Genomic DNA, 24996 nt, shown 5'->3' with positions numbered 1-24996 from the left:
TGCTTAAAGAAAAGTATGGCAATCAGAAGGCCGCAGGTTCCTCAGTCCTGATTAGCTTTTATTTTGAGTGTGATTGGGAGCCAGAGGAAGATTTTGAGCTGATATGGGATATGATCATTTTGAAACAAGTAGTCTGGCTGCTTTGATAAGAATAGATTTGTAGAGGAGAGGGTTCTGAAACAGGGAGGCCAGTTAGAAGGCTATTCTAGTAATTTAGGCAAGAGATGATAATGGCTTAGATAAAGGGTGCTGGTGGTGGAGTGGGTGAGAAATGGGAAATAGGATTTCCTGTGTCAGGATTGCCTGTGGTTTAGATCAAGATATGAGAAACAGGAAAAAGTCAGGGATAACGCTTATATTTTTGGCCAAGGTTATTGGAAGGGGGAAATTACTGTTTATTGAGATGGAAAAGACTGGGAAGAGAAAGTTTGAGGAATGGTGAAATCAGGAGGTTTTTTTGTACGTGTTAAATTTGAGGTACCTATTTGACATCCAAATGAAAAAGGAGAATAGACAATTGCATAAATGTATAAGTCTGGAATTTAAAGGAGTAGGAATATAAATTCAGAGTTGTATTAGTTATAAATGGTATTTAAAGCTGTAAGACTAGATGAGCTACCAAGGTGAATATAGATTGAAAAGAGAGAGAAAGTCTTAAGATCTGAGCTTTGGGACTCTCCCAATAGGTCAGGGACGTAGGAAGAATCAGCAAGTTAGACTAAGAAGGAGTAGTAGAGAGAAATAGCAAGAAACCCAGAAGGTATGGTGATCTTGAAAGCCAAGTGGATGAAATATTTCCACAAGGCAGAAGTTACCACCAAATCTTGATAGATCAAATAAGAAAAAGACTGAAAAATTGCTGATGTATTTAGCAATGTAGAAGTCATGGATGATCTCAATGATGCTTGACAGAGTGAATTTAAGCTCAAATGAGTTTATAGGAGGAGAGGAATTGGAAGAAATAAGAAAAGACAACTCATTAAGAGTTTTGCTATACACTCTGGGAGGCCGAGGCAGGTGAGTTCACGAGACCAGCCTAAGCAAAAGCGAGACCCCATCTCTACTAAAAATGGAAAAACGGAGGCAAGAGGATCTCCTGAGCCCAAGAGTTGGAGGTTGCTGTGAGTTATGATGCCACGGCACTCTACTCAGGGTGACAGCTTGAGACTGTCTCTTTTTTTCTTTTTAAAAAAAAAAGTTTTGCTGTAAAGGGGCACAGAAAATTGCTAGGAAAAAGAGGAATTGAGAGGTTTGTGAAAAATGAGACAAATAGTAATCATAGTAATCATGTTTGTATACTGATGAGAATGATCCAGTAGAGAAAAAATTTGCTGCAGTAATGTCTTTGACCAAACAAGAGGGGATGGGGTTTATAGTGCATAAGTGGAGAGGTTTGCCTTACATAGGAATACAGACAGTTCATCTGTTATAACAGGAAGAAAGCATGTTCTGTGGATATAATTCTAGTACAGGAGATAGGAAGATGTGGTGGAAGTTTTTGAGAGATCTCTAATTCCTTTTTTCTCAGTGAAATAGAAAGGCATGCCCTAAATTGAAAGATAGGATAGGGAAGAGGTGTTGAAAGAGAAGAGTGGGAGCAGTCAACTAGGAAATGAGAAAATTAATAGACAAGAGAAATGTAGGATGATTGCTTGCAGAATTAAGACTCCACTGGAGGCTTATGGTCATGAATTTAAAGAGACACCAGTCAATAGCCAAGTTTAGATGCAAGGCTGCAGGTGCAGAATAAGTGGAGAGTTGGGTTTTTGCTGAGCAAGTAAAATGAAGTCAGGTAGGGGCAAGTTGTGAGTGTATACCAGGGAGTGATTATAAAACATAGATGTTTGACAACCTCAGACTCGGGCTGCGGGCACCCCGCTGCCTGAGCCTCCAGAAGGCACGGCGCCCTGCTGGGTTTTTCCATTTTTTTCATGAGTTGGGGTCTCACTGTCACTCAGGCGAGTCATGAACTACTGAGCTCAAGCGATTCTCCCTGCTCAGCCTCCCACAGTGCTGGGATTACAGCCCACAGATTCCACTGCCATGAAGGTGAAGATTAAGTGCTGGAATGGTGTGGCCACTTGGCTTTGGGTGGCAAATGATGAGAACTGTGGCATCTGCAGAATGGCATTTAATGGCTGCTGTCCAGACTGTTAATATGAGGGTACAACCACCTCACAGAATTTGAATTTGTTAGATAGAGTCCCTCCTGTAGATGTGTCCCCCATCCAAAGGTGTGCCTTGCAACCTTTACATCGTGCACATTAAGTGGGAACACACCAACCCCTTCTCCTGCCTCTCCCTCCTTCTTCATTTCCCTCCCTCCAACTTGAGTTTTTTTCCTATGTGGGTGTGAATTAGATCATCTCCTGGCTTCCTAGTAGTATTCAGTCCATTGGATATTTTCTTTTCCATTCCTGTGATACTTTACTAAAAACGGATTTCACTCCATTCAGGTTAATACAAAAGATGTAAAGTCACCATGTTGTTTTATGGCTAAAAATTTTCAATGGTATACATCTACCACAATTTGTTGATCCATTCCTGAGTTGATGGGCATTTAGGTTGTTTCCACATCTTGGCGATTGTAAATTGAGCTGGGATAAACATGTTTCTAAATATATATATATATATATATATTTTTTTTTTGGTTTTTGGCCGGGGCTGGGTTTGAACCCGCCACCTCCGACATATGGGACCAGCGCCCTACTCCTTGAGCCACATGCGCCGCCCCGTTTCTAAATATTTTAAAGTAAATCATAAACATAGTGTCTCACCCCACACTTCAGCTATGTGTATTTTTAACCCATTGTGATTAAAACATGGGATGATTTAGGGCGGCGCCTGTGGCTCCATGAGTGGGGCACCGTCCCCATATACTGAGAGTGGCTGGTTCGAACCCAGCCCTGGCCCGGCCAAACTGCAACAAAGAATAGCCGGGCATTGTGGCGGGTGCCTGTGGTCCCCTACTCAGGAGGCTGAGGCAAGAGAATCAATCGCCTGGGCCCAGGAGCTGGAGTTTGCTATGAGCTGTGGTGACACTGCACTGTACCGAGGACGACAAAGTGAGACTCTGTCTCTTTAAAAAAAAAAGAAAAGAAAAGGGATGATTTAATAGTCACTCAGTCTTTGTTCACCAACTGTCTCAAAAAGGCTTTTCATTTTAAGAACTTGGCATATCATGTTGCAGAATGCCTATCTTCAGGTTTTGTGATATTTTTTCTTTGTGGTTTCTCCTGCATTGTTCACCTTATATCTTACGAAGTGAAAATGTTAGATTACGTTTAGGGTAAAAGCAGATTTTGCATCAGTGAATTTGATATTTAGTGATACTCCCCACCATGCCATCACAAGTATCAAGCAGAAGCAAAGCTCTGGGGTTTGCCCAGGGAGGCCAGGAGCCACTCCCAAGGACAATAAGGCATGGAAAGGACTGAGAAGCTCTTCTGTGGTCAGATAAATGCCCAAGATAATGATCAGGCTTTACCTTTTTTTTTTTTTTTTTTTTTGAGACGGAGCCTCACTTTGTCGTCCTTGGTGGAGTGCTGTGGTGTCACGGCTCACAGCAACCTCCGGCTCTTGGGCTTGGGCGGTTCTCTTGCCTCAGCCTCCTGGGTAGCTGGGACTGCAGGTGCCCTCCACAATGCCCTGGTATTTTTTTGTTGCTGTTTGGCCGGGGGCGGGTTTGAATCCGCCACCCTCGGTGTATGGGGCTGGCGCCCTACTCACTGAACCACAGGCACTGCCCAATCAGGATTTACTTCTTACAGTGAAATTGAAATTATATATCAATCTTTTTTTTTTTTTTTTTTGTTAGAGACAGAGTCTCATTTTGTTGCCCTCGGTGGAGTGCTGTGGCGTCAGCGGCTCATGGCAACCTCTAGCTCTGGAGTTGGGTGGTTCTCTTGCTTCAGCCTCCCGAGTGGCTGGGACTGGAGGCACCTGCTGCAGTGCCTGGCTATTTTTTGTTGTTGTTGCAGTTTGGCTGGAGCCGGATTTGAACCCACCACCCTCAGTGTGTGGAGCCGGCACCCTACTCACTGAGTCACAGGCACAGCCAATGAATCTTTTTTTTTTTTTTGAGGGGGTGGCTAAAGTCCTATAGCATCATAGCTCACAGCAACCTCAAATTCGTGGGCTCGGGAGATCCTCTTGCCTCAACCTCCTGAGTAGCTAAGACTGCTTGGCTGAAAAACCAGCCAAATGAGAGCCACTGCACTTGGCTGGTTTTTCTAGTTTTAGTAGAGACTGTGGGGGGGGGGGGGTGGGATGTCTCAGTTTTGCTCAGGCTGGTTTAGAACTGAGCTCAAGGGATCCTCCTGTCTGGGCCTCCCAAAGTGCTAGGATTACAGGTGTGAGCCACCATACCCAGCCTCATTTGAATCTTTTTATTCTAGATTTAATTACATCTGCCCAGCTGAAAAGAAATCTCATCACTCAGGTGTTAATCCATCTTGATTTAATCAGAGGATGTAATCTTAGGGACTCTTTGATTCTACCTGATCAGGTTTTACTTACTAACTGAAGAGATTAATAACTATATTGATGAGGTTTGCTTTGGTTAATTCCCTTTAAGTTGCTTTTAAGAGGCTTGGTGCCTATGGCTCAACAGCTGGGGTGTCGGCCACATACACCGGAGTTGGCTGGTTCAAACCCAGCCCAGGCCTGCCAAACAACAATGACAACTACAACCAAGAAATGGCTGGGCCTGTGGTGGGTGCCTCTGGTCCCAGCTGGTTGGGGGTCTGAGGCAGGAGAATTTCTTGGGCTCAGGAGTTTGAGGTTGCTGTGAGCTGTGATGCCATAGCACTCTGCCGAGGGTGACATATTGAGACTCTGTCTCAAAAAGAAAAGAAAAAAATAAATAAATAAATTGCTTTTAAGAGTGCAAGGAAAAAAAAAAAAAACATAGATGTTTATGATGACATTATTCATAATAGCCAAAAAGTAAAAATGACAGTGTTCATCAACTAATGAATATCCAACGAACTATTACTCAAAAAGAAAAAGAAATGGAGTGCTAATTTATTTTTATTATTATTATTATTTTTTTTTTAGAGACAGTCTCACTTTACTGCCCTTGGTAGAGTGCTGTGGCGTCACACAGCTCACAGCAACCTCCAGCTCTTGGGCTTACGTGATTCTCTTGCCTCAGCCTCCTGAGTAGCTGGGACTACAGGTGCCCGCCACAACGCCCGGCTATTTTTTTTGTTGTTGTTGTGCAGTTTGGCCGGGGCTGGGCTTGAACCCGCCACCCTCGGCATATGGGGCCGGCACCCTACTCACTGAGCCACAGGCGCCGCCCTGGAGTGCTAATTTATGCTGCAGCATGGACAAACCTTGAAAATACCGTGTGAAGTGAAAGAATCCAGATGCAAAAGGTTATATATTGTCTAATTTCATTTTTATGCAACGTCTGTAATAGGCAAATCTGTAGAGAAAAAAATGTTGCGATTGGGGCTGAGAGGAGGAGGAATGTGGAGTGACTGCCAATAGGAGCATGGTTTCTTTTTGGAGTAATGGAAATATTCTGGAATTAAATTGTGATAGTCGCACAACTCTAAATATACTAAAAATCACTGAATTGTGCACTTTAAAAGGGCGAATGTTATTATAGGTGAATTATATCTCAATAAAACTTATTGTAAAAGTAATCTGCTAGCTCATTAGCAATTTGCTTATCCCAGTTCAACAAATTAAACAGCTCAGAAATGTAGTCTTATGTAGTAATGTAGTTATGGTGATCAGTAAGTTGCTGTATTGCAGAGTTTGGAATGTCTTTTCAAGATCGAAGAGGTTACAAGCCGCTTGTGTTGGTTTTTCTCAAATAATCCTAATTGTTAAAATGATATTGGCTAAGTTGCAGAGCTTGTGAGGAGAGAGCAATTCTAGCTCTGTGTTATTTTAGCATATTCATCCCTCTCTTCTTTCCTGCCTCTCTCCCTCCAATTAACAAACCCTTACTAAGAATTTATTAGTTAATAGGCACTATGCTCGGCACTGGTGATGCAAAGATTGGACTTGGTCCCTACCCTTGAGTGTGCAGTTTAGTCTGGAGATAGGTTTAGGTATTTGGAGCACGTTTCATTCTTAAGGTGAGGCTAGTGTAATTGTTCTTCAGTATCCTCCCAGGAATGCATTCAAGGCACTAGAAACATGTTTGGATCTTCGTTAAGCCTGAAATATTCTTCCTCTTGTCTCTAAACCATCAGATATTCTTTCTCCTGTTCCTTTTAAAGTATTTTGGGGCATATCAGATGAAAACTGGAAATATTTTTCTTTTTTCTGATTCTCTGCACTTGAACATTTTTTTAAAACATTATTTAAAATAACTCAACATTTGATACTAGGATTTATGTTAGGTGTTCCAGTGTGAACACCTGAGCTATCTGAAAACAGAAGTGATAATACATATCTGGCAGGATTGTTGTGAGGGATTACAGAATTCCTGTATAGAAATGTCAACTATAGTATCTGACACTAAGAGCTGCTTGATAAATATTATACTTTCTTACCACGTTGCCAAGATCTATAAACAATAATTGGTGGAGATAAGTTGAGGTTGATGGTATGGAGCTAAACAGACAAATCCTAATTCCAAAGAGATAGCAAAGAGTTTTCCTATTCATTGATGAGAATTAATTGGTTAGAGATGTTGGCCATGTATACCTTACTGTTTGTAACTTAATTAACTTACTAGAGTCTATTAGTGTTTTCCATCTTGGATTGTTCTATCATAAAATTGTAGAAGTTTTAGCTTATGACTATATGAAAATAGGTAATTTGATAGTGCTTTTTTTAATTATCTTCCTAGAATGGAGCTGGTTTATCAAAATCTAAAGGAAGCCGGATTGGATTTGATAGCACACAGTGGGTACGTATAATAAACAAGAAGTTCCTCAATTACAGTGTTCATTTAGTTTATTTGTTTACTTGGTAAGTAAGTGTTGAATGATGACAAGGATAATAGCTACCTGGGAGTGGTGGAGGGTGGCCAGTAGGTAGTGTCAGGGAAGGAGCAGGCCGTCTGCCAAGTGCTTTACATGTTGTATCTCATTTAGTCCTAATGGCAACCTCAGAAGTCAGTAGATAAGTACATATTGTTATTCTCAGTTCAAGAGATTATAGTTAGTTGGCTAATAAATGGTTGAGTTCCATTCTTATTGCCTCTGAAACCCTCATTCACTGAGCTGTAGTGCTTCCCTAAATGAATTAATATGTGAATTCGAATTGAATTTACCAATAAGGAAAATTAATAATCAGTAATAAAAACCTATTCATGTTTCCTTTATAAGATGAGGGGAATCCAACAATATATGCCTTTATTCTTCTTTTCCAAATTTCAGAACCTACACAATTATAAAATATATTTTCTTACCTTTTAAAAATTTAGAATGGGGCGGCGCCTGTGGTTCAGTCGGTAGGGCGCCGGCCCCATATACTGAGGGTGGCAGGTTCAAACCCGGCCCTGGCTGAACTGTAAACCAAAAAACAGCTGGGCGTTGTGGCGGGCGCCTGTAGTCCCAGCTACTCGGGAGGCTGAGGCAAGAGAATCGCTTAAGCCCAGGAGTTGGAGGTTGCTGTGAGCTGTGTGATGCCATGGCACTCTACCGAGGGTGATAAAGTGAGACTCTGTCTCTACCAAAAAAAAAAAAAAATTTAGAATGAAAAATATTGCTGGGTTAATAAGAAAAAACATAACATTTATTCTCTTTTGTATATGTAACAATATTATACATTATGAAAACGACCAGAAAGTGATAACTTTTCTTATAGATAAACTTCAATCTTTGGCTTCTGTGTAACAGAATATGTAGAAAGCTTCAGATTAAAGTGGATTTTTGCATCATCAAGCAGTGATCATTTTAGGTCATTGCTGACACCAACTGGATTTGAGCTACTGTTTAAATACTAAAGTCTGGGGCTCCGCGCCTGTGGCTCAAGCGGCTAAGGCACCAGCCACATACACCTGAGCTGGCAGGTTTGAATCCAGCCCGGGCTCACCAAGCAACAATAACGGCTGCAACCAAAGAATAGCCGGGCGTTGTGGCAGGCGCCTGTAGTCCCAGCTACGTGGGAGGCGGAGGCATGAGAATTGCTTGAGCCCAGGACTTGGAGGTTGCTGTGATCTGTGAAGCAATGGCACTCTACCCAGGGTGACAGCTTGAGGCTCTGTCTCAAAAAAAAAAAGTAATGTCTGGGATATTATATTATCAGACTTCTCAGCTGTCTAGTTTAGAAATGTCAATGTGGACTTTTAATTTATTTGAAAATAGCAGATATAGCTCGGCGCCTGTGGCTCAAGTGACTAAGGCGCCATCCACATACACCTGAGCTGGCGGGTTTGAATCCAGCCTGGGCCTGCCAAACAACAATGATGGCTGCAATCAAAAAATAGCCGGGCGATCTGGCTGGCACCTATAATCCCAGCTACTTGGAAGGCGGAAGCAGGAGAATCTCTTGAGTCCAGGAGTTGGAGGTTGCTGTGAGCTGTGATGCCATGGCACTCTACCCGGAGCAACAGTTTGAGGCTCTGTCCCAATAAATAAATAAATGAATGAATGAATAAATAAATAAATAAAGCAGATGTTTTGCGTAGTGAATTTAGGGGTACTCTGGGGAATGCACTTGGAGTCATTTTTACCCAGTCACAGTTATAAAGATTCTAGGTTAAATAAAAAGGAATTTTATGCACTTCTCTCTAGTCTTTCTCTGCCTCTATCCCACCTATCTTAAGAAACACACTCGTAATACTAGGACTAGATTTATCATCCTGTGTTTACAGTAATTTTTTGAGATTTAAAATTCAGTATTTAACACCTGTGAATGTGCCTGTCTGAAGGCAATGGAGGTGATCTACTGTAAGTTTTAACATTCTAAGACACAATGATACTTAAAGAAATGTAAATTTTTCACATTCGCCATTGTTAAGAGCTTCTATATGTGCCAAATAATATCAGGAAATGTTTTAAAACTGTTAATAGCTACAGTAGGATAAAAGATTTTGCTTTTCTGGATTAGTCAACATTTTGGCAACGTTCCCAAATCTTTTAGTAAATAGAGCAAAGAGGAACAAGTTCACTGATATATTTTAAAATGGAATTTGCATATAATTTAAAGCTTAAAATAGAAAAGTAGAGTGACTGTATTTGTCATGCAAGGAATGATCCTTGAAATGGGAGAAAATGACAGATTTTCTAAAGAGTTTACTTCCAGGGTGGCACCTGTGGCTCAAGGAGTAGGGCGCTGGTCCCATATGCCAGAGGTGGCGGGTTCAAACCCAGCCCTGGCCAAAAACTACACACACAAAAAAAAAAAAAAAAAAAGAAAGAAAAAAAAAAGAGTTTACTTCCAAGGTAAATGAGCAAAATATTGAAGAATGGTTTACTACATTCAGTGATTTCTCTTTATACTCTAAGTTAATTACATTGTAAAGTACTAAAAATAGTATAAATGTGATCTCTGAATCACTGTGATATATGCAAAATTATAGGCAGGGAAAAAGTACTAAAATGCTGTTGTTCTAATCTTTTAGAAGAGATAGAAGTAAAAGGTGAAATCTGATCAGTAAGTATGATATTGAGCCCTGATAAAATTCTAGAAGGAGTTATTGAACAGATGACTTGAGAGCAGTTAGGGAAACAATGATGATAATTAGGAACTACCCTTTTACTAAAAACAAGAGGGTCTTAATAAAATTTAGGTTTTAATAAAATTTTAATACATAGGCAGATGAACAGGGTCTTATGTTCTCAGGATATCAATAAAACATTTTTCATTCTTTTAAACAAAATGAATTACTGAAGGGCAGATGATAATAGTCATGTTGATATAGACTTAATTGGATTTAGAATTAATTGGACATTTGTTCCCTAAGAACATTAATGTTTGCATTAATAACACCTTGGATGGGGGTTTAGAAGGTGAGTTATAGACTCTTTCCTTGACTCTGCCTTAATTTTTTTTATACTAATAATTATGATGAAATTATAAATGTGTTCATTATATTTGTATTTAAGCTGAAATTGGTTCAACAAACATTTAAGTACCTTTTATGTCATCTCATTTTTCTACCAACACCATTTTTTTTCTTTCTAAAGTAAAGCACAGATAGTAATAACCCTACAAAAAAAATTATTAGACTTTTAAAATTTACAATTTACACTCATAAAAAAAAACACCCTTAAGAAATGAATAATTAGACTAGAAAATATTTGCAAAACATTTTTCAGACAAAGGCCTGGTATGAAAGATATATAAAGAACTCTGGTAACTCATTTAATAAATTTTTTGTTCTTATCCTTTGTCAGGTTAAGGAAGTACCTTATTTTTGGTTTGCTGAGTGTTTTTAATTGTGAACAGGTATTGAATTTTGTAGAATGCTTTTTCTGTATTTAAATTGTTAGAATTTTTTATCTTTATTCTGTTGATTTGGGGAAAATCTTCGATAGGTTTTTAAATGTTAAACTAAGCTTTCATTCCTGGGTTGAATACTACTTGGTCAAGATATTTACTTTCCTTTTTTGCCTGGTTTGTTGTTACTGGTGTTGATTTTCTAATATTTTATTAAGTATTTTTGCATCTATGTTCATAAGGGATGATGATCTAGAATTTTCTTTTATTGTAATGTTTTAGTTAGGTTCTGCCATAAGTAGTATACTGTCCTTTTAAAATCGGATAGGAAAAATTTCTACCTGCTCATTTTTTAAAAGAGTTTTTATAGAATTGGTATTCTTTCTTAAAACTCATAGAATCCATCAGTGAACCATCTGAGTCTGGAGTTTTTTCTTCTTGTTTTGAGGGCAGATTTTTTCAGATTTTCTGTCTCCTAGTAGTATTGTTAAGTTGTATTTTGTAAGAAATTTGTTCACTTTATCTAAGTTGTTAACTGTTTTGTCATAAGGTTATTCTGACTTTTAGTGATCTCTCCTCCTAAGAGATAATAAACTCCCTTTAGGGTAGAGATTAACATATTCTTGGCGTTTGCATAATACTCTACACTAAAAATAAATGATAAGAGGCTGAGTCCTACCTTTATCTCACTCTTCATCTTTAAAATTTTAAATATCTTAATCTATTTATTATTTTGTGTATATTGTATAAATTTCCTTCAGATTTTGTGAATAAGAATGTGTTGTTAATTCCATGAAGCACCTTTTTGATGCACAAATATTCATTTAAATTCATTCTTGTTTTCCTTGAAATGGGCTTTTAAGTAGTAGTATATATTATTTACTCTATCTTTGCTATTCTTAGGTATTATTTACTTTTTTTTTGCAGTTTTTGACAGGGGTTGAGTTTGAACCCACCACTTCCGGTATATGGGGCTGGAGCCCTACTCTTGGAGCCATAGGCACCGCCCATGTATTATTTACTTGTAAATGTGATTTAGTTAGGTTTCATCTTAATTTTGAAATTGATTTTTTTAGTGGAGTACCCTACTTACTGCTCAGCAGAATTATATTTTAAAATACTGCAATATTAAAAAGCAAATTATTAATATGTGAATGTGGGAATGGTCAACCAAGCAATATGTTTGGTCTGAGTCTTTTGCTTAGAAAGGTTATCAAGCAACATTACAAATATGAAGAGAAAAGGTGTGCACAATTAATTTTTATTTTTGAAAGTTTGGCATGACTTCTTTGACCAATCTGATATTTCCTTTCTCACTTTTGTTTAAAATGATTTAGCTTGGAGGTATAGTGGCTGATGCCTTTAATTCCAGCACTTTGGGAGACCAAGGTATAAGGATCACTTGAGCCCAGAAGTTCACAACCAGCCTGGCAACATAGTGAGACTGTCTCTACAAAGTTTTTTTTTTGTTTGTTTGTTTTTAATTAAAGAAGAAAAAGAAGCCATTTAGCTAATACCGAGAGAATAATTTGTAAACGCAAAGTCCTTATGTCAGATACTACTTCCTCTATGAAGATTTCTTATCTTTCTGCTGTAAATTAGTAGCTTACTAGTCTATGCCTTTATAATATGTTATATATGTTGTTAGTATAGTATATTTTACCTTGTATTGTAAATATTTGTTCATCTTTCTTAGAAGATTGTGTATTTCTTGAGCAGGAACCATTTCTTTTTTTTTTTTTTTTTTGAGACAGAGCCTCAGGCCGTGGCATCACAGCTCACAGCAACATCCAATTCCTGGGCTCAAGCGATTCTCCTGCCTCCACCTCCCAAATAACTGGGAGTACAGGCACCCACCCCAATGCCCGGCCATTTTTTGGTTACAGCTGTCATTGTTGTTTGGCGGGCCGGGCTAGATTCAAACCTGCCAGCTCAGGTGTATGTGGCTGGCGCCTTAGCAGCTTGAGCCTAAAGCGCCAAGCCCATATATGTTATTTAATTTTTTATTTTTGAGCACATGCTATCTATTGACTAAACACACTACATTATTATAAAATTAATGAGTAAAAACATAGTAAAACAGGCTATTGTATTGGTTTAGTAAAATTAAGAGAATTCTTTTCCTCTCAAACAGCGTGCAGTTAAGAAATTTATTATGCTAACATCCAGCCAAAATGTGCCAGTGTTCCTTATTGACCCTTTGATTCTGGAATTGATTAATAAAAATTTTGAACAAGTCAGAAATATTTCTCGGGGCTCTGCTTCAGAATGCAAGTTTTTCTGTGTTCCAAGAGACTTTACTGTGTTTGCACTACAGTATCACCTGTGGAAGAATGAGGTAAGATGATTTGCTTTCAGATAATGGAAAATATCTTTCACGAAATAGTATGGGATTAAATTAGTTTAAAATATAAAACATTCAAAATTTTTCTTAAAATTCTTTATAAAGTGTGTCAGGCATGTTTTCTGTGTAACATGATAATGGCTAAAGCAGATAGGATTTTTTTTTTTTGGTATAACGAGATTAAAAGGTTCATGGCTATTGGTATTAGTTCAGCTGCCTATTGAACTTGTATCTCTGACTTTCAGCTGTGGACTTGTATCTCTAAAATTATTTCTTCATTTCGCTCATTATCATGAGATAGGTGTCATAATTCTCAGTACCACACCCATGTTCAGGGCAGGAAGATGAGAGGAGGAATGATAGCTTTTTCACTAGGAAGACTCCTCAAAATCAGAATTTGTGGGTCATTTCTATTGGACTGTTTGATTTTCTCATACAGAAAGCCTAGCAGACCTATTATATTTAAGTACATAAGTGCTTAGGCCTGATTATACTAGAAGACATAATAAAGTAATTCAGATGCTTGCATTTATAAGTGGGATCACAGAATGTAATAGCTAGAAATATAAACTCACAGTATGAATGGTATTGTGTTGTTAGTATCCTGTTTTTCCAAAATAGTAAATAAGTTTCCAAAAACAAAAAATTAAAATTGTTATCTTCATTGATATGGCTATTGTATTCCTGGGAAATAAGGGCTTATAATTATAACAATATAATATTGTTATAATTACAATTATAACAATATTATATGATTGTCTAACAAGATGTTTGAAATTATGCAGTACACAGGATAGATTTTTTTGTATTTTGTCTTTTTTTATTTTTGTAACTTGGTCTTTTTCTGTGCCCAAAGCTAGATAAAAATGCAGTGGCACGATCATAACTCACTGCAACCTCACACTCCTGGGCTCAGATGATCTTTCTGCCTTATCCTCTTGAGTAGTTACAACTATAGCACCAGCCACCATGCCCATATTTTTGTAGAGATGGAGTCTAACAGGTCTCAAACTTCTGGCCTCAAATCAATCCTCCTGCCTTGGCCTCCCAAAGTGTCAGTATTACAGTGAGAGCTACCACACCCAGCCAGATTTTTATATTTTTGATTGTAAGATGTCTAGTGTTCTTGGATTAGGCCTCTAAATACCAGTTTATTATTATGATAAACCAAAATTATCCCCACAAATTTCTGAAATGTCTATTGGGTGTAGTCTCACTTGACTTGAGAACTGCTACTTTAAAAGAAAGGGAAGGTACCTCAGTTGGCAACAATGACACACTAAGAGTCATAATCAGCACACTATGATACCTTATAGAACCCGCAGGTAGTCCTCATTTTCGTTGAGGATAATTAGATCATTAGATTAGTGATGGTAGGTCTCATTTGCACATTACTTTTCGATATTAATGTTATTAGCATAAAGTGAGCAAACCACAGCCCAGACAACTGGAAGCAGATTTGTGCAGCACAGCCTCAACCAGGCCTTTACTCAACTACTTTGTTCTTGCCTTTAGTCCTCCCTTAGAGTTACGCAAAAGCAAATCATATCATAGTTCTGCCTATTTTGTCTGTCTTTCTTTCCTGCTACAACCCAAAGCCAGATTGCATTTTTACTTTTCTCTGAATTTACCAGCTCATAATTAGCCTTTCCTTTATTCTGTGTAGTAGTGTCTTTCACTGAATTGGCCACAGCTACCCTTAGGTCTGCACTTTCTACCTCTTAGGTATACCAAGAACAAAAAGGGAAAAGAATTCTACACTTGACAGATTCTAATATAAGGAGAATCAAGGTGAAATTTTATTTGCCAGGGTAAGTTATGTTAGTTGCTACAACCCTAAAATCTCATTTACTTCTCACAAAAAAGAGTGTGTGTATGAAAAATCCAGTTTGGGGGTGGCACCTGTGGCTCAAGGAGTAGGGTGCCAGCCCCATATACTGGAGGTGGTGGGTTCAAATCCAGCCCCGGCCAAAAAACCGCAACAACAAAAACAAAAAAGAAAAAAAGAAAAATTCAGTTTGGATATTTCTGGTCAGGGATATTCCTGGGCAAGTTTCCTATAAAGCAGTAACTCAGGGATCCAGCTGTTTCTTTTGTGTGACTTTCCTGTCTTGGAGTCCTTTGCTTTCATACATGCAGACAGAAGAAAGAACATGGAAGAGCTTTTGAGATGGTGTAAGGCCAGGCCTACAAGTAGTGTGTGATATTTTCCACTGGCCAGAACACAGTCATGCTCTTTATCCAGAAAGGAGGAAATACTTGTCATGGGTAGTAGTTAGCATTCTATGTCAGAGTTGTCACTTTCTCTTATTTATCAATGTGAACAACAACAAATATCTATTGTGTACCTGTCGGGTACTAGGCACTGTATTGAATCCTATTGTTGAGGAGTTTAATCATTTAAATAATTAAAAGACAGTACAACAAATAGTATGATAGAGGTATGTGTGTATTATGGGAGCATAATGAGGATATATCTAATTCAAAATACAATATTGAAAGTGGTGTGAAGAAAGTCTGTCTTGAAAAATGTTTGTGAAAGCTGTGGTCATTGAGGCAATTTTTAAATCACAGCCCTATCATTCAGCAACCTTAATGTGTGGTATTGCTTCTGAGGGCTTTGTCTTCTGAGCCTTAACAGTAGGCTAGGCATAATAATATCTTCCTTGCTGCCCTCACATGATTTTTGTGGATATTTAATGGGATATTGAATGTAAATAAGCTTTGTATACGTCCTATAAACTAGAGAGGTAGTGTTATATAATGGAAGGGACCTTGGATTTGGTTGAGTAAGACCTAAATGCTTTTGCAGTGGGTTTGTACCTTATTAGTTTTGTTTCTTTAGACAGGAAACTTGACTTCTGTGAGGCTGTTTTTTGGCTATAATACCTGTACTTCTTTATATGGTAGATGTCATGTGCAAATGCCATAATGTATATAAAAGTTCTTTGGAAATTGCTAATTCCTATTATATTGTAAGATATTCTTAATAATTAATATTATTTAACCATATATATCACTGGTGGTTGAGGTTAGGACTAAAATCTATATAGGTTAATCTTGCTATTATAGGGGCAGCGCCTGTGGCTCAAAGGAGTAGGGCACTGGCCCCATATACCGGAGGTGGAGGGTTCAAACCCAGCCCCGGCCAAAAACTGCAAAAAAAAAAAAAATCTTGCTATTATATATGAGATTTATACTGTAACTGAGGATGTTAGAAAATGTACTTTGCAGTCTGGGTATGGTGGCTCACGTCTGTAGTCCTAGCACTCTTGGAGGCCCAGGTGAGTGAATTGCTTGAGCTTACCAGTTCAAGACCAGCCTATCAAGAGCAAGACCCCATCTCTAAAAAATAGCTGGGCGTCGTGGCAGATACCTGTAGTCCTAGCTACTTGGGAGGATGAAGCAAGAGGATTGCTTGAGTCTAAGAGTTTGAGGTTACTGTGAGCTATGACCCCATGGCACTCTACTGAGGGTGACAAAACGAGACTGTCTCAGAAAAAAAAGGAAAGAAAATACACTTTGTTTTATAGTATGTTGCAGTCTGTTTTCTAATGATTTGCATTATGATGCAGTTCTATTATGGTAGTATTTGAGTGTTGGTATATAAACTTATACGTATGAGATAACAGAACTACTTTTTTTAAAGTACTTTGGAAGGTAAAGGTTATTAGATGGTAAATTAAGAATTACAAGCTAGGTGCAGTCACTTACACCTATAATCACAGCCACTTGGCAGGCCCAGACAGGAGCCCAGGAGGTTGGGGCTGCAGTAAGTTGAATGATCCTAACACTGCACTCAGCTTGGGCCACAAAGTGAGATCCTTTCTTTTTCTTTTCTTTTTTTTTTTTTTTTTTGAGACAGAGTCTCACTAAGTTGCCCTTAGTAGAGTGCTGTGGCATCACAGCTCACAGCAACCTCCAACTCTTGGGCTTTAAGCGATTCTCTTGCCTCAGCTTCCCAAGTAGCTGGAACTATAGGCCCACCACAACATCTGGCTATTTTTTGTTGGCGTTGTCATTGTTGTTTAGCTGGCCTGGACCGGGTTCGAACCCACCATTCTCGGGGTATGTGGCTGGCACCATAACCACCATGCTACAGGAGCCGAGCCAAGACCCTGTCTTTATTAAGAGGGCAGGTATGGTGACTCACACCTGTAATCCTAGCACTCTGGGAGGCCAAGGTGAGAGGATCCCTTGGGCTCAGGAGTTTGAAACCAGCCTGAACAAGAGCTAGACCCCCATCTCTACTAAAAATAGAAAAAGTTAGTCAGATGTTGTGGTTGACACTTGTGGTCCCCAGCTACCCAGAAACCTGAAGCAGGAGGATTACTTGAACCTTGGAGTTTGAGGTTGCTGTGACCTAGGATGATGCCATGGCATTCTAGCCTGTGCAACAGAGTGAGACTTTGTCTCAAAAAAAGAATAATTACAAGTTTGGATTTTAATGGTTATTCTTATATAACATTTACTTTATAGAAACCAAAGAACACTAATGAGCACTTTCATTCCAAGGAAGAAAGCTGTATTAATTTTCATAAAGGGCATATTTACTTTATTCCCACCTCTGCCTTCCACTCATCACCCTCCTTTTTAAATCTTCTGACAAAGAACAAATTACAAAAAAAAACAAAAAACCATGACTCAATTCCACATAAGAATCACTTTGGTCTTGCTACTAGTATTTGCTTTTAAATATTCAAACTTGATATTTCTTTGTTTCTAGGAAGGCTGGTTTCAGATAGCTGAGAATATGGGATTTCAGTGCCTAAAGATTGAGAGCAAAGATCCCCGGCTAGATGGGATAGACTCACTCTCTGGAACCCAAATTCCCCTGCACTATATCTGCAGATTGGCGACTCATGCCATCCACTTGGTGGTCTTTCATGAGAGGAGTGGCAACTACCTCTGGCATGGCCACCTACGACTCAAAAGACACATTGACAGGAAATTTGTTCCTTTTAGAAAGCTACAGTTTGGTCGTTATCCTGGAGCTTTTGACAGGTAAGTTCAGAGTCAAAAGGGGAAATGTGAAATGAGTATTGTTCATTTAATATTGAAATCTAACGTATAACTCACATGAATGGTCATAGTAACATTGTTCCTAATACTCTCAAATTAGAAGCAGCTCAAATATACTTTGACAGTAAATGGATAAATTTATAAACATGTTTGTTCATATAAGTATTTTACAGCAGGCAAATAAATGAATTAGAGGTCTGTGGAGCAGCATGGATGTATCCTACAATGTTGAGTGACATGAACAAGGCATGAAAGACTAGAAATACTATGGTTACATTGATAAAAATAAGGTGGATACATTATGTTCATGGGTAAATTCTTATATAATAAAAGTATTAAGAAAAAGGAAGAGGTATCAAAAAAGATAGAGTTTATGTCTAAGAATAGTGAAGGGGCAGTGATTGGGTGGGACACAGAACCGCAAGGAAGCTGACAAAATTCTATTTCTGTGGTAGAGATTTGTGTGTTTACTTAATACATTATTTTGTGCACTCTTCTCTATATTGTTTAAAACTGTGTGCAACAACCTGTTGGCTCACTTGGGCATGATGCTGACTTGAGGTGGCAGCAACAAGATACCTGTAAGCTCTGGCCTTGTGACATCCATAGTCTATTTATTGGCTATCAGAAGCACTAGCAAGTGCATGCCATCATGATGTGTCTAACAGAGTCAGCAAAGATTTAGGATGAATACTGATGCTACCTGTGAAAGCCAAGGCGAAAACATGAGTATGAATTGGACTCTACCCCAGACAAGAAAAAATATGAGCAACCCACTTGTGCAAAAATTGAAAATGCACATTTTAAGGGTACTCGGAGCTCATGGCTGAAAGTTGTGATACAGCATTTCTAAAGTATACTGTTGCTGTTTCTACCAATGGTGTAGGCCCTGACTATAAGCTACATTTAAAAGAAGATCCAAATTCAAGTAGTGTGAATAATTTTAAAGATTGCATTTTGTATCCCACTGTTCCCATTGAACATAGATTCTGTCTAAGTCATATAATGTTGGAGAGACTGAAATATATTGGAAACTAATTTCAGTTCCAGGTGTGAAATCACCAGAAGAACAACTGGCCTTTCTTAACGACCACTGGATAATAACAAGTAGACAGAGACAGCTGCTTACCTTTTTTTCTCCTCTCTGTTTATAGATACGCTGAAGAGCTAAGGATAATGTGTTGACGGGTCAGATGGTGACAATATAGGAGGAGCAGTGTGTGCCAGCAGCAGAGCCACCTGCAGTGGGTGAAGCCACAGGGAGGACAGTGTTAGGAGAGCACAATCTATATTGTCTCAGAAGATAGAAAAGATTTTGAAGCCAAACAATTGTTTCTTATGTTAAAATATCCACACCTATCTTTTCAACACAAGAGAAGATAAAACAGTTTTCTGAGTTCAGATATTCTAAGACTTCCAAAGGAGTTTATAGGCTCGGCGCCTTTAGCTCAAATGGCTAGGGCACCAGCCACATACACCAGAGCTGGCGGCTTCGAATCCAGCCCAGGTCTGCCAAACAACAATGATAACTACAACCAAAAAATAGCCAGGTGTTGTGGCAGACTACTTGGGAGGCTGAGGCAAGAGAATTGCTTAAGCCCAGGAGTTGGAGGTTGCTGTGAGCTGTGACACAACAGCACTCTACCCAAGGTGACAGCTTGAGGCTTTGTCTCAAAAAAAAGGAGTTTATAGATGGCTTGCATGAGAAACTAAATACTATTTAGTTTATTATTAAAGCATCAACCAATAAATAAAGCATCAGCTAAGACTGGGAATTTGCCACCTGTCAAACCTAATGATTTTGGTACTAAAACAGCATTGAATTTTCTAGACAGGCATGTTATATGAGTTTCTACAAGTGGCTTCAACAATATACACCTCCTTGAAGCCACTTTGTTGTGATACTTTGAAAGACACCATCTCTAATAAGCAGTATTTCTCTTCAACTTTGAATTTAACTGAGGTAGAAATGAACCAGCCACATGATGATACACAGTTAATGGTTACTTCTGATCATATGCTACTGGGCAAAATTGCCCAGAAACCAGTAGAAAAATAAACAACGGATTGCCCAGCGATATAAACATTTCTGCCCAAGCAGCTCTTTTAAATTTTATAAGCCTATTAGAACCTGAAGTATTGGGCGGCGCCTGTGGCTCAAAGGGGTAGGGCCCTGGCCCCATATGCCGGAAGTGGTGGGTTCAAACCCAGCCCCAGCCAAAAACTGCAAAAAAATAAAATAAAATAAAATGACTTAAAAAAAAAAAAAGAAGAAGAAGAAGAAGAAGAACCTGCAGTATTAAGTTTGATTATAACCATGAAAGGTATCCAGATAAATACTGTGAAATTTTATATTCATGAAGAAGAATGTGTGCTCTGTTTGGAAATAAAGGAATGTTATATCAAATTAGGCAATACAGACTGTCATCTAGAACAGTTTTTGGAAAGAAGATTAAAATTAGATAAATTATTATGTCTTAAAATGAAGACATTGCAGGTTTCATTCACAAGGTACCTGGCTTGATGACTAAATTTAAAGAAGTTCCCGTGTTTTGCCGATGTTGATAGACTAGGTAATACTAAAAATCATACAATGAATTGTTTGTACCTGGCAGTTTTATTACGTGTGATGAATCTATTCTAAACCCAAAGGATGTCACAATTGAGAATCTTAAAATTTTTTTGACATTCCTTGAAGAATTTAGCACTTGAGAAAAAAATATATAACCATGAAAATTCCACTGCAAATTTCAGAAAAAAATAAAGGAACTAAGCAGATCGAATGCTAAAGCTCTTAAGTTTGCTGACATTTCTGAATGTCTATCAGAAAAAACATCTGGTTGAAATTTTGTTGTACCACAATTGTGATTTATAAACTTGAAATGCTCCAGTTATTATATTGCCTCATCAGGCTTCAGGCTTAGAACATACAGTAACAACATACAGTCTTTTTAGCAAAGAAGAACATCAGGAAGTTTTCCAGTTGTACAGTTAATGGAATAGTGATTGCAGCTGCTAAAGACTTTATGCTAAACTTAGAAAATCTTGTGGTTATCACAACTCAATCATAAAAGAAAACCTGTGTGGTGCTAATAAGACTCTTAATTTGAAATTAGATGCTATTTTTGTTGTTGTTTGTTTTCTGAGATGGTCTTGCTGTTACCCAGGCTGGAGTGCAGTGGCGTCATCATAGCTCATTATAACATCATCCTGGGCTTAAGTCATCCTCCTGCCTCAGCCTTCTGAGTAGCTGGGACTACAAGCAAATGCCATCCTACCTGACTAATTTTCCTTTTTTTTTTTTTTTTTTTGGAGCGACAGGAGTCTCACTCTTGATTAAGATTTCACTCTTGTTCAGGCTGGTCTCAAACTCCTGGACTAAAGGAATCCTCCCACCTTGGCTTCCCAGAGTGCTAGGATTACAGGCATGAGCCACTGCATCTGGCCTCAGATGCTGTTTTGACATTAACTGCTTTGGAGTTGGAGTTAGTGAACACATTTCGCAGAAGCTCTTAGCATGGCATTATATCGAGTATAAAAATGTTTCAAATAGGGCGCCGGCCCCATATGCTGAGGGTGGTGGGTTCAAACCCAGCCTCGGCCAAACTGCAACAACAAAAAAATAGCCGGGCATTGTGGCGGGCACCTGTAGTCCCAGCTGCTCGGGAGGCTGAGGCAAGAGAATCACATAAGCCCAAGAGTGGAGGTTGCTGTGAGCCGTGTGACACCACGGCACTCTACCGAGGGCAGTAAAATGAGACTGTCTCTACAAAAAAAAAAAACAATGTTTCAAATACATTAACTTAGTAATCAAATATGTTCACACCTAGTGTGAATTTTGTGACTAAATGAGCCCATGGCAAAGACCAAGCTTAAAGGGATTGTGGACTTGCAGACCCTAACATATTGTGTGAGTAGTGTATATGTTTAATATCTAAACAAACTGTATTTCAATAAAGGAGGACTTTTTTTTTTTCAAATGTAGCTCTTCTAGAAAACAATGAAAATGAAGAAGATATGTCTCTGGATTCAAGGGATGAAATCTCACAAATATAAGTATAGAGCAATTTTCATTCAGAAATGTTGATGAAAGAGTCCAAAGGATCATATGGAGCAGATCAAAAAACAAATATTCAGTTGAGTTATAGTCATCTCCTAACATGCAAAACCGTTTATGAGAAGATTAGACTTATCAAATTGATTCTGAAGAGAGAACTCCTATTAATACATGGTAGTCTGCTTTCTGGGAGAGAACAGCAATTCACAAGAATAAGATTCATATAGCAACTTTAAAGTTTATCACAGGCCAATTAAATGTATGTCTTACCAGTTTGGTCATTGTAATGTTCTCACATACCTTTTGGGGGACACCATGTGGCCTTTTAATCAAGTCAGTCTCAAGAAAATGAAAATTACTTTTTATTTGCTTATATTCAAAGCTTAGGTAGAGGTAAATCTCTATCTCACTCAAGTGGGTTGGAGAAAATGTGGATCTTCAAACGTGTTACCCAGGCTGGAGTGCAGTGGCGTCATCGTAGCTCATTGCAACATCATAATTTTCAAAAAAGAAATAATTATAGTAACTTTTTAAAAACTAAGTCGTTATGGACTTTTTCTTAGAAGTGAATTAACGATATTTCATTTTCTTTTTTTTTTTCTTTTCATTTTATTTTATTTTATTTTTTGCAGGTTTTTGGCCGGGGCTGGGTTTGAACCCACCACTTTAGGTATATGGGGCTGGCACCCTTCTTCTTTGAGCCACAGGCACTGCCCAACAATATTTCATTTTCTAAACAAAAGTTTTCTTGTTCTTTCTCAAATCTTTTCTCTTATTTGAATCATCCTGGCTTATAACAGTTGAAGCACCTGAAACTGAAATTAATAAATATATATATTTAAAACTATGTGCAAAAATATATCCTTAGTTGTCAGAAATAAAAATGTTTCTTATGAGAAACAGTTATTTGAAGGTACTAATGTAAAATTTGGTTAGGTGTAGCTTATGGTCTTAACAATTATAGGATAAAATAACCTTGAAATTAGTCATTGAGTATGAAGTTTCTAACCCAGAGTTATACTTTTCTCCTTTTGAAGTTGCTAATAGTAGTGTTACAGTGTGTTTTAAATACCAAAACCTGAAGTAAAGGTAGCAGTAAACATTTGTCTTTTGCCTTAAGTTTACCATACTTGTAAGAATTTTTATATTGAATAAACTCTTTCCAGGCAACTTCCAGAGACACTGCTTATTGACTATACTTGAGAAATATAAGAGTATGTTTAATCTTGCCTTCTTGTAATTAGTACTTAAAATCACATATTTGAAAACAACTGAAAAAAGATATTCAGACTGGCATCTTTGTGTTTATTTTTTGTGTTTGTGAAGTTAAACCTTTTCTGAACCAACCCAGGGTGTGAAAATAAAATAATTCCCCCCAAAAAAGAATAGGGATAGAATAACATACTTTATTCTTAATATTGGCTCCCCTTACTATTTTAGTCAAAAATCTTGGTAGCCATTATTTTCTTACCACTTTATGCAGTTTTTTTCTATTCTGTATTTCCAATAAATTTCCTTAGGAAGACATTATCTTTTAGTTTTTTTAAAGCCTTGTGAATTTATTTCAAAGTTTAATAATTCAGTAAATCTCACAATTGTCAGTCAATGAATGCTTATTAAACATAATTATGTGCCAGTAGATAAAAGTTGTCTCTACATTGTATATGTACATATTTTATATAATGAAGAGTAAAAAACTTTCAAAGAATATTGTGGAGTATCGGATCCATAAGACTGATTTTCAGATTAGCATTTTTACTGATTAATGAGACTCTCAGGCCCTTGTAATTTATTCATGTGTCTTAAGTGTTAAAGGCATTTCTTCTCTACAAGTAAATTGGTAGTTTAAAATTATGTCACTTTTCTTTCTGTTAAAGATGCCAAAGTGGGGTGGCCCTGTGGCTCAGTGAGTAGGGTGCCGGCCCCATATACCAAGGGTCGCAGGTTCAAAGCCGGCCCAGGCCTAACTGCAACAAAAAAATAGCCAGGCATTATGGCAGGTGCCTGTAGTCCCAGCTACTCAGGAGGCTGAGGCAAGATAATCACCTAAGCTCAAGAGCTGGAGATTGCTGTGAGCTGTGATGTCACGGCACTCTACTGAGGGCGACAAAGTGAGACTCTGTCTCTAAAAAAAAAAAAGATGCCAAAGTGTGTATAAACAAGTAACGTATAAAAATATTTCAAATACATTAACCTAATAACTTAAAACTCAATTGTTATTTGATGTCAGATTTTCAAGTCTTATTAAAATTGCTAACTGATATCTGAGATAATAAAAGAAAATGTACTTAATGTTTAGCTATTTTGCTGGTGTTTGATATTTTAAAGAGGCTGACAGTATTCTGGTTTAAATTCTTATAATCTTAACTTTGTTTTCAGGCCAGAGTTACAGCAAGTTACTGTTGATGGACTAGAAGTTCTCATTCCAAAAGATCTAATGCACTTTCTAGAAGAAATACCACACTCTAGGTTTATTGAGTGTAGGTATAAAGAAGCCCGGGCATTCTTCCAGGTTAGAGGCCAAATAATGTACTTTTTAAATTAAAGGAAGTGTTGTGTTTATTTTTAGTATTTCTGAGGGGAAATGAAGGAATGTGTGCAAAACAAGAAAACATCTTTTTCCAATTCATCTGTTTTCTTCTGGCTTGTTATTTTCTAACTTTTAAAAAAAGTAGATTAGAAATTAACATTAAACTTTTTCCTAAATTAATAGATAGATTTTTATTTGAATATACTTTGAGATAGCCTATTAGCTTTATGAAAGATGGTTTATTCTCTTTTTGAGGCAATCCAAATAGGATGAAGCCACTGTAGAAGATGGACCATGTATTTTTAGAAAAGACTTCGTGGGGAATACAGTTTTTGTTGGAGGGTTGGGATTGAATATGAATTTTCTGCATTTGTGGAGGATTTTGAAGATAAATGTTACACAAAGACCACGTGCTTTTTGAACTTTATTCTGCTGCTATACCTGTCAATTCAACAAACATTTATTGAAAGGCTATTTCCTAGGCTTCTGACCCTAAGAATATAAAAATAATTTTGAAAGGCACAGAAGTTTCAACTCTAAGAAATGGTATGAGACAGATATAGTGAAAATAGGTAAATTTCCACCTGTCCTTTGTTTTCTGGGGTTCCCTGCTAAGAAAGCTATATACCAGAATAGGAACAGAATGCAAAAATGAAGTGCTAGCTTTATTATTGCTGCCAAGTGCCCAAA

General features: G+C 37.8%; 1 protein-coding gene and 1 pseudogene across 7 annotated transcripts in view; both read left to right on the top strand.

The window, feature by feature from the left end:
* FKTN (fukutin) overlaps positions 1-24996 on the top strand; it is a 69071-nt gene that overhangs the window by 11879 nt on the left and 32196 nt on the right. For 4 of the 7 annotated variants that reach the window (XM_053566953.1, XM_053566949.1, XM_053566958.1 and 1 more), the window contains 4 exons: positions 6815-6874; positions 12488-12691; positions 17424-17701; positions 24156-24288. In XM_053566953.1, the coding sequence (XP_053422928.1) occupies positions 6815-6874; positions 12488-12691; positions 17424-17701; positions 24156-24288 (675 nt within the window). Of the gene's footprint in view, positions 1-5294; positions 5382-6814; positions 6875-12487; positions 12692-14422; positions 14509-17423; positions 17702-24155; positions 24289-24996 lie in introns of those variants that run through there. The other 3 variants (XM_053566973.1, XM_053566988.1, XM_053566982.1) reach the window with 3 other exon arrangements.
* On the top strand, positions 18234-24147 carry LOC128568274 (protein TASOR-like; annotated as a pseudogene).

This window comes from Nycticebus coucang, chromosome 2 (assembly GCF_027406575.1).
Source record: "Nycticebus coucang isolate mNycCou1 chromosome 2, mNycCou1.pri, whole genome shotgun sequence".
NCBI lineage: Eukaryota > Metazoa > Chordata > Mammalia > Primates > Lorisidae > Nycticebus > Nycticebus coucang.
The sequence above is the reverse complement of the archived record's forward strand: the minus strand, read 5'-3'. Positions and strand labels throughout refer to the sequence as shown.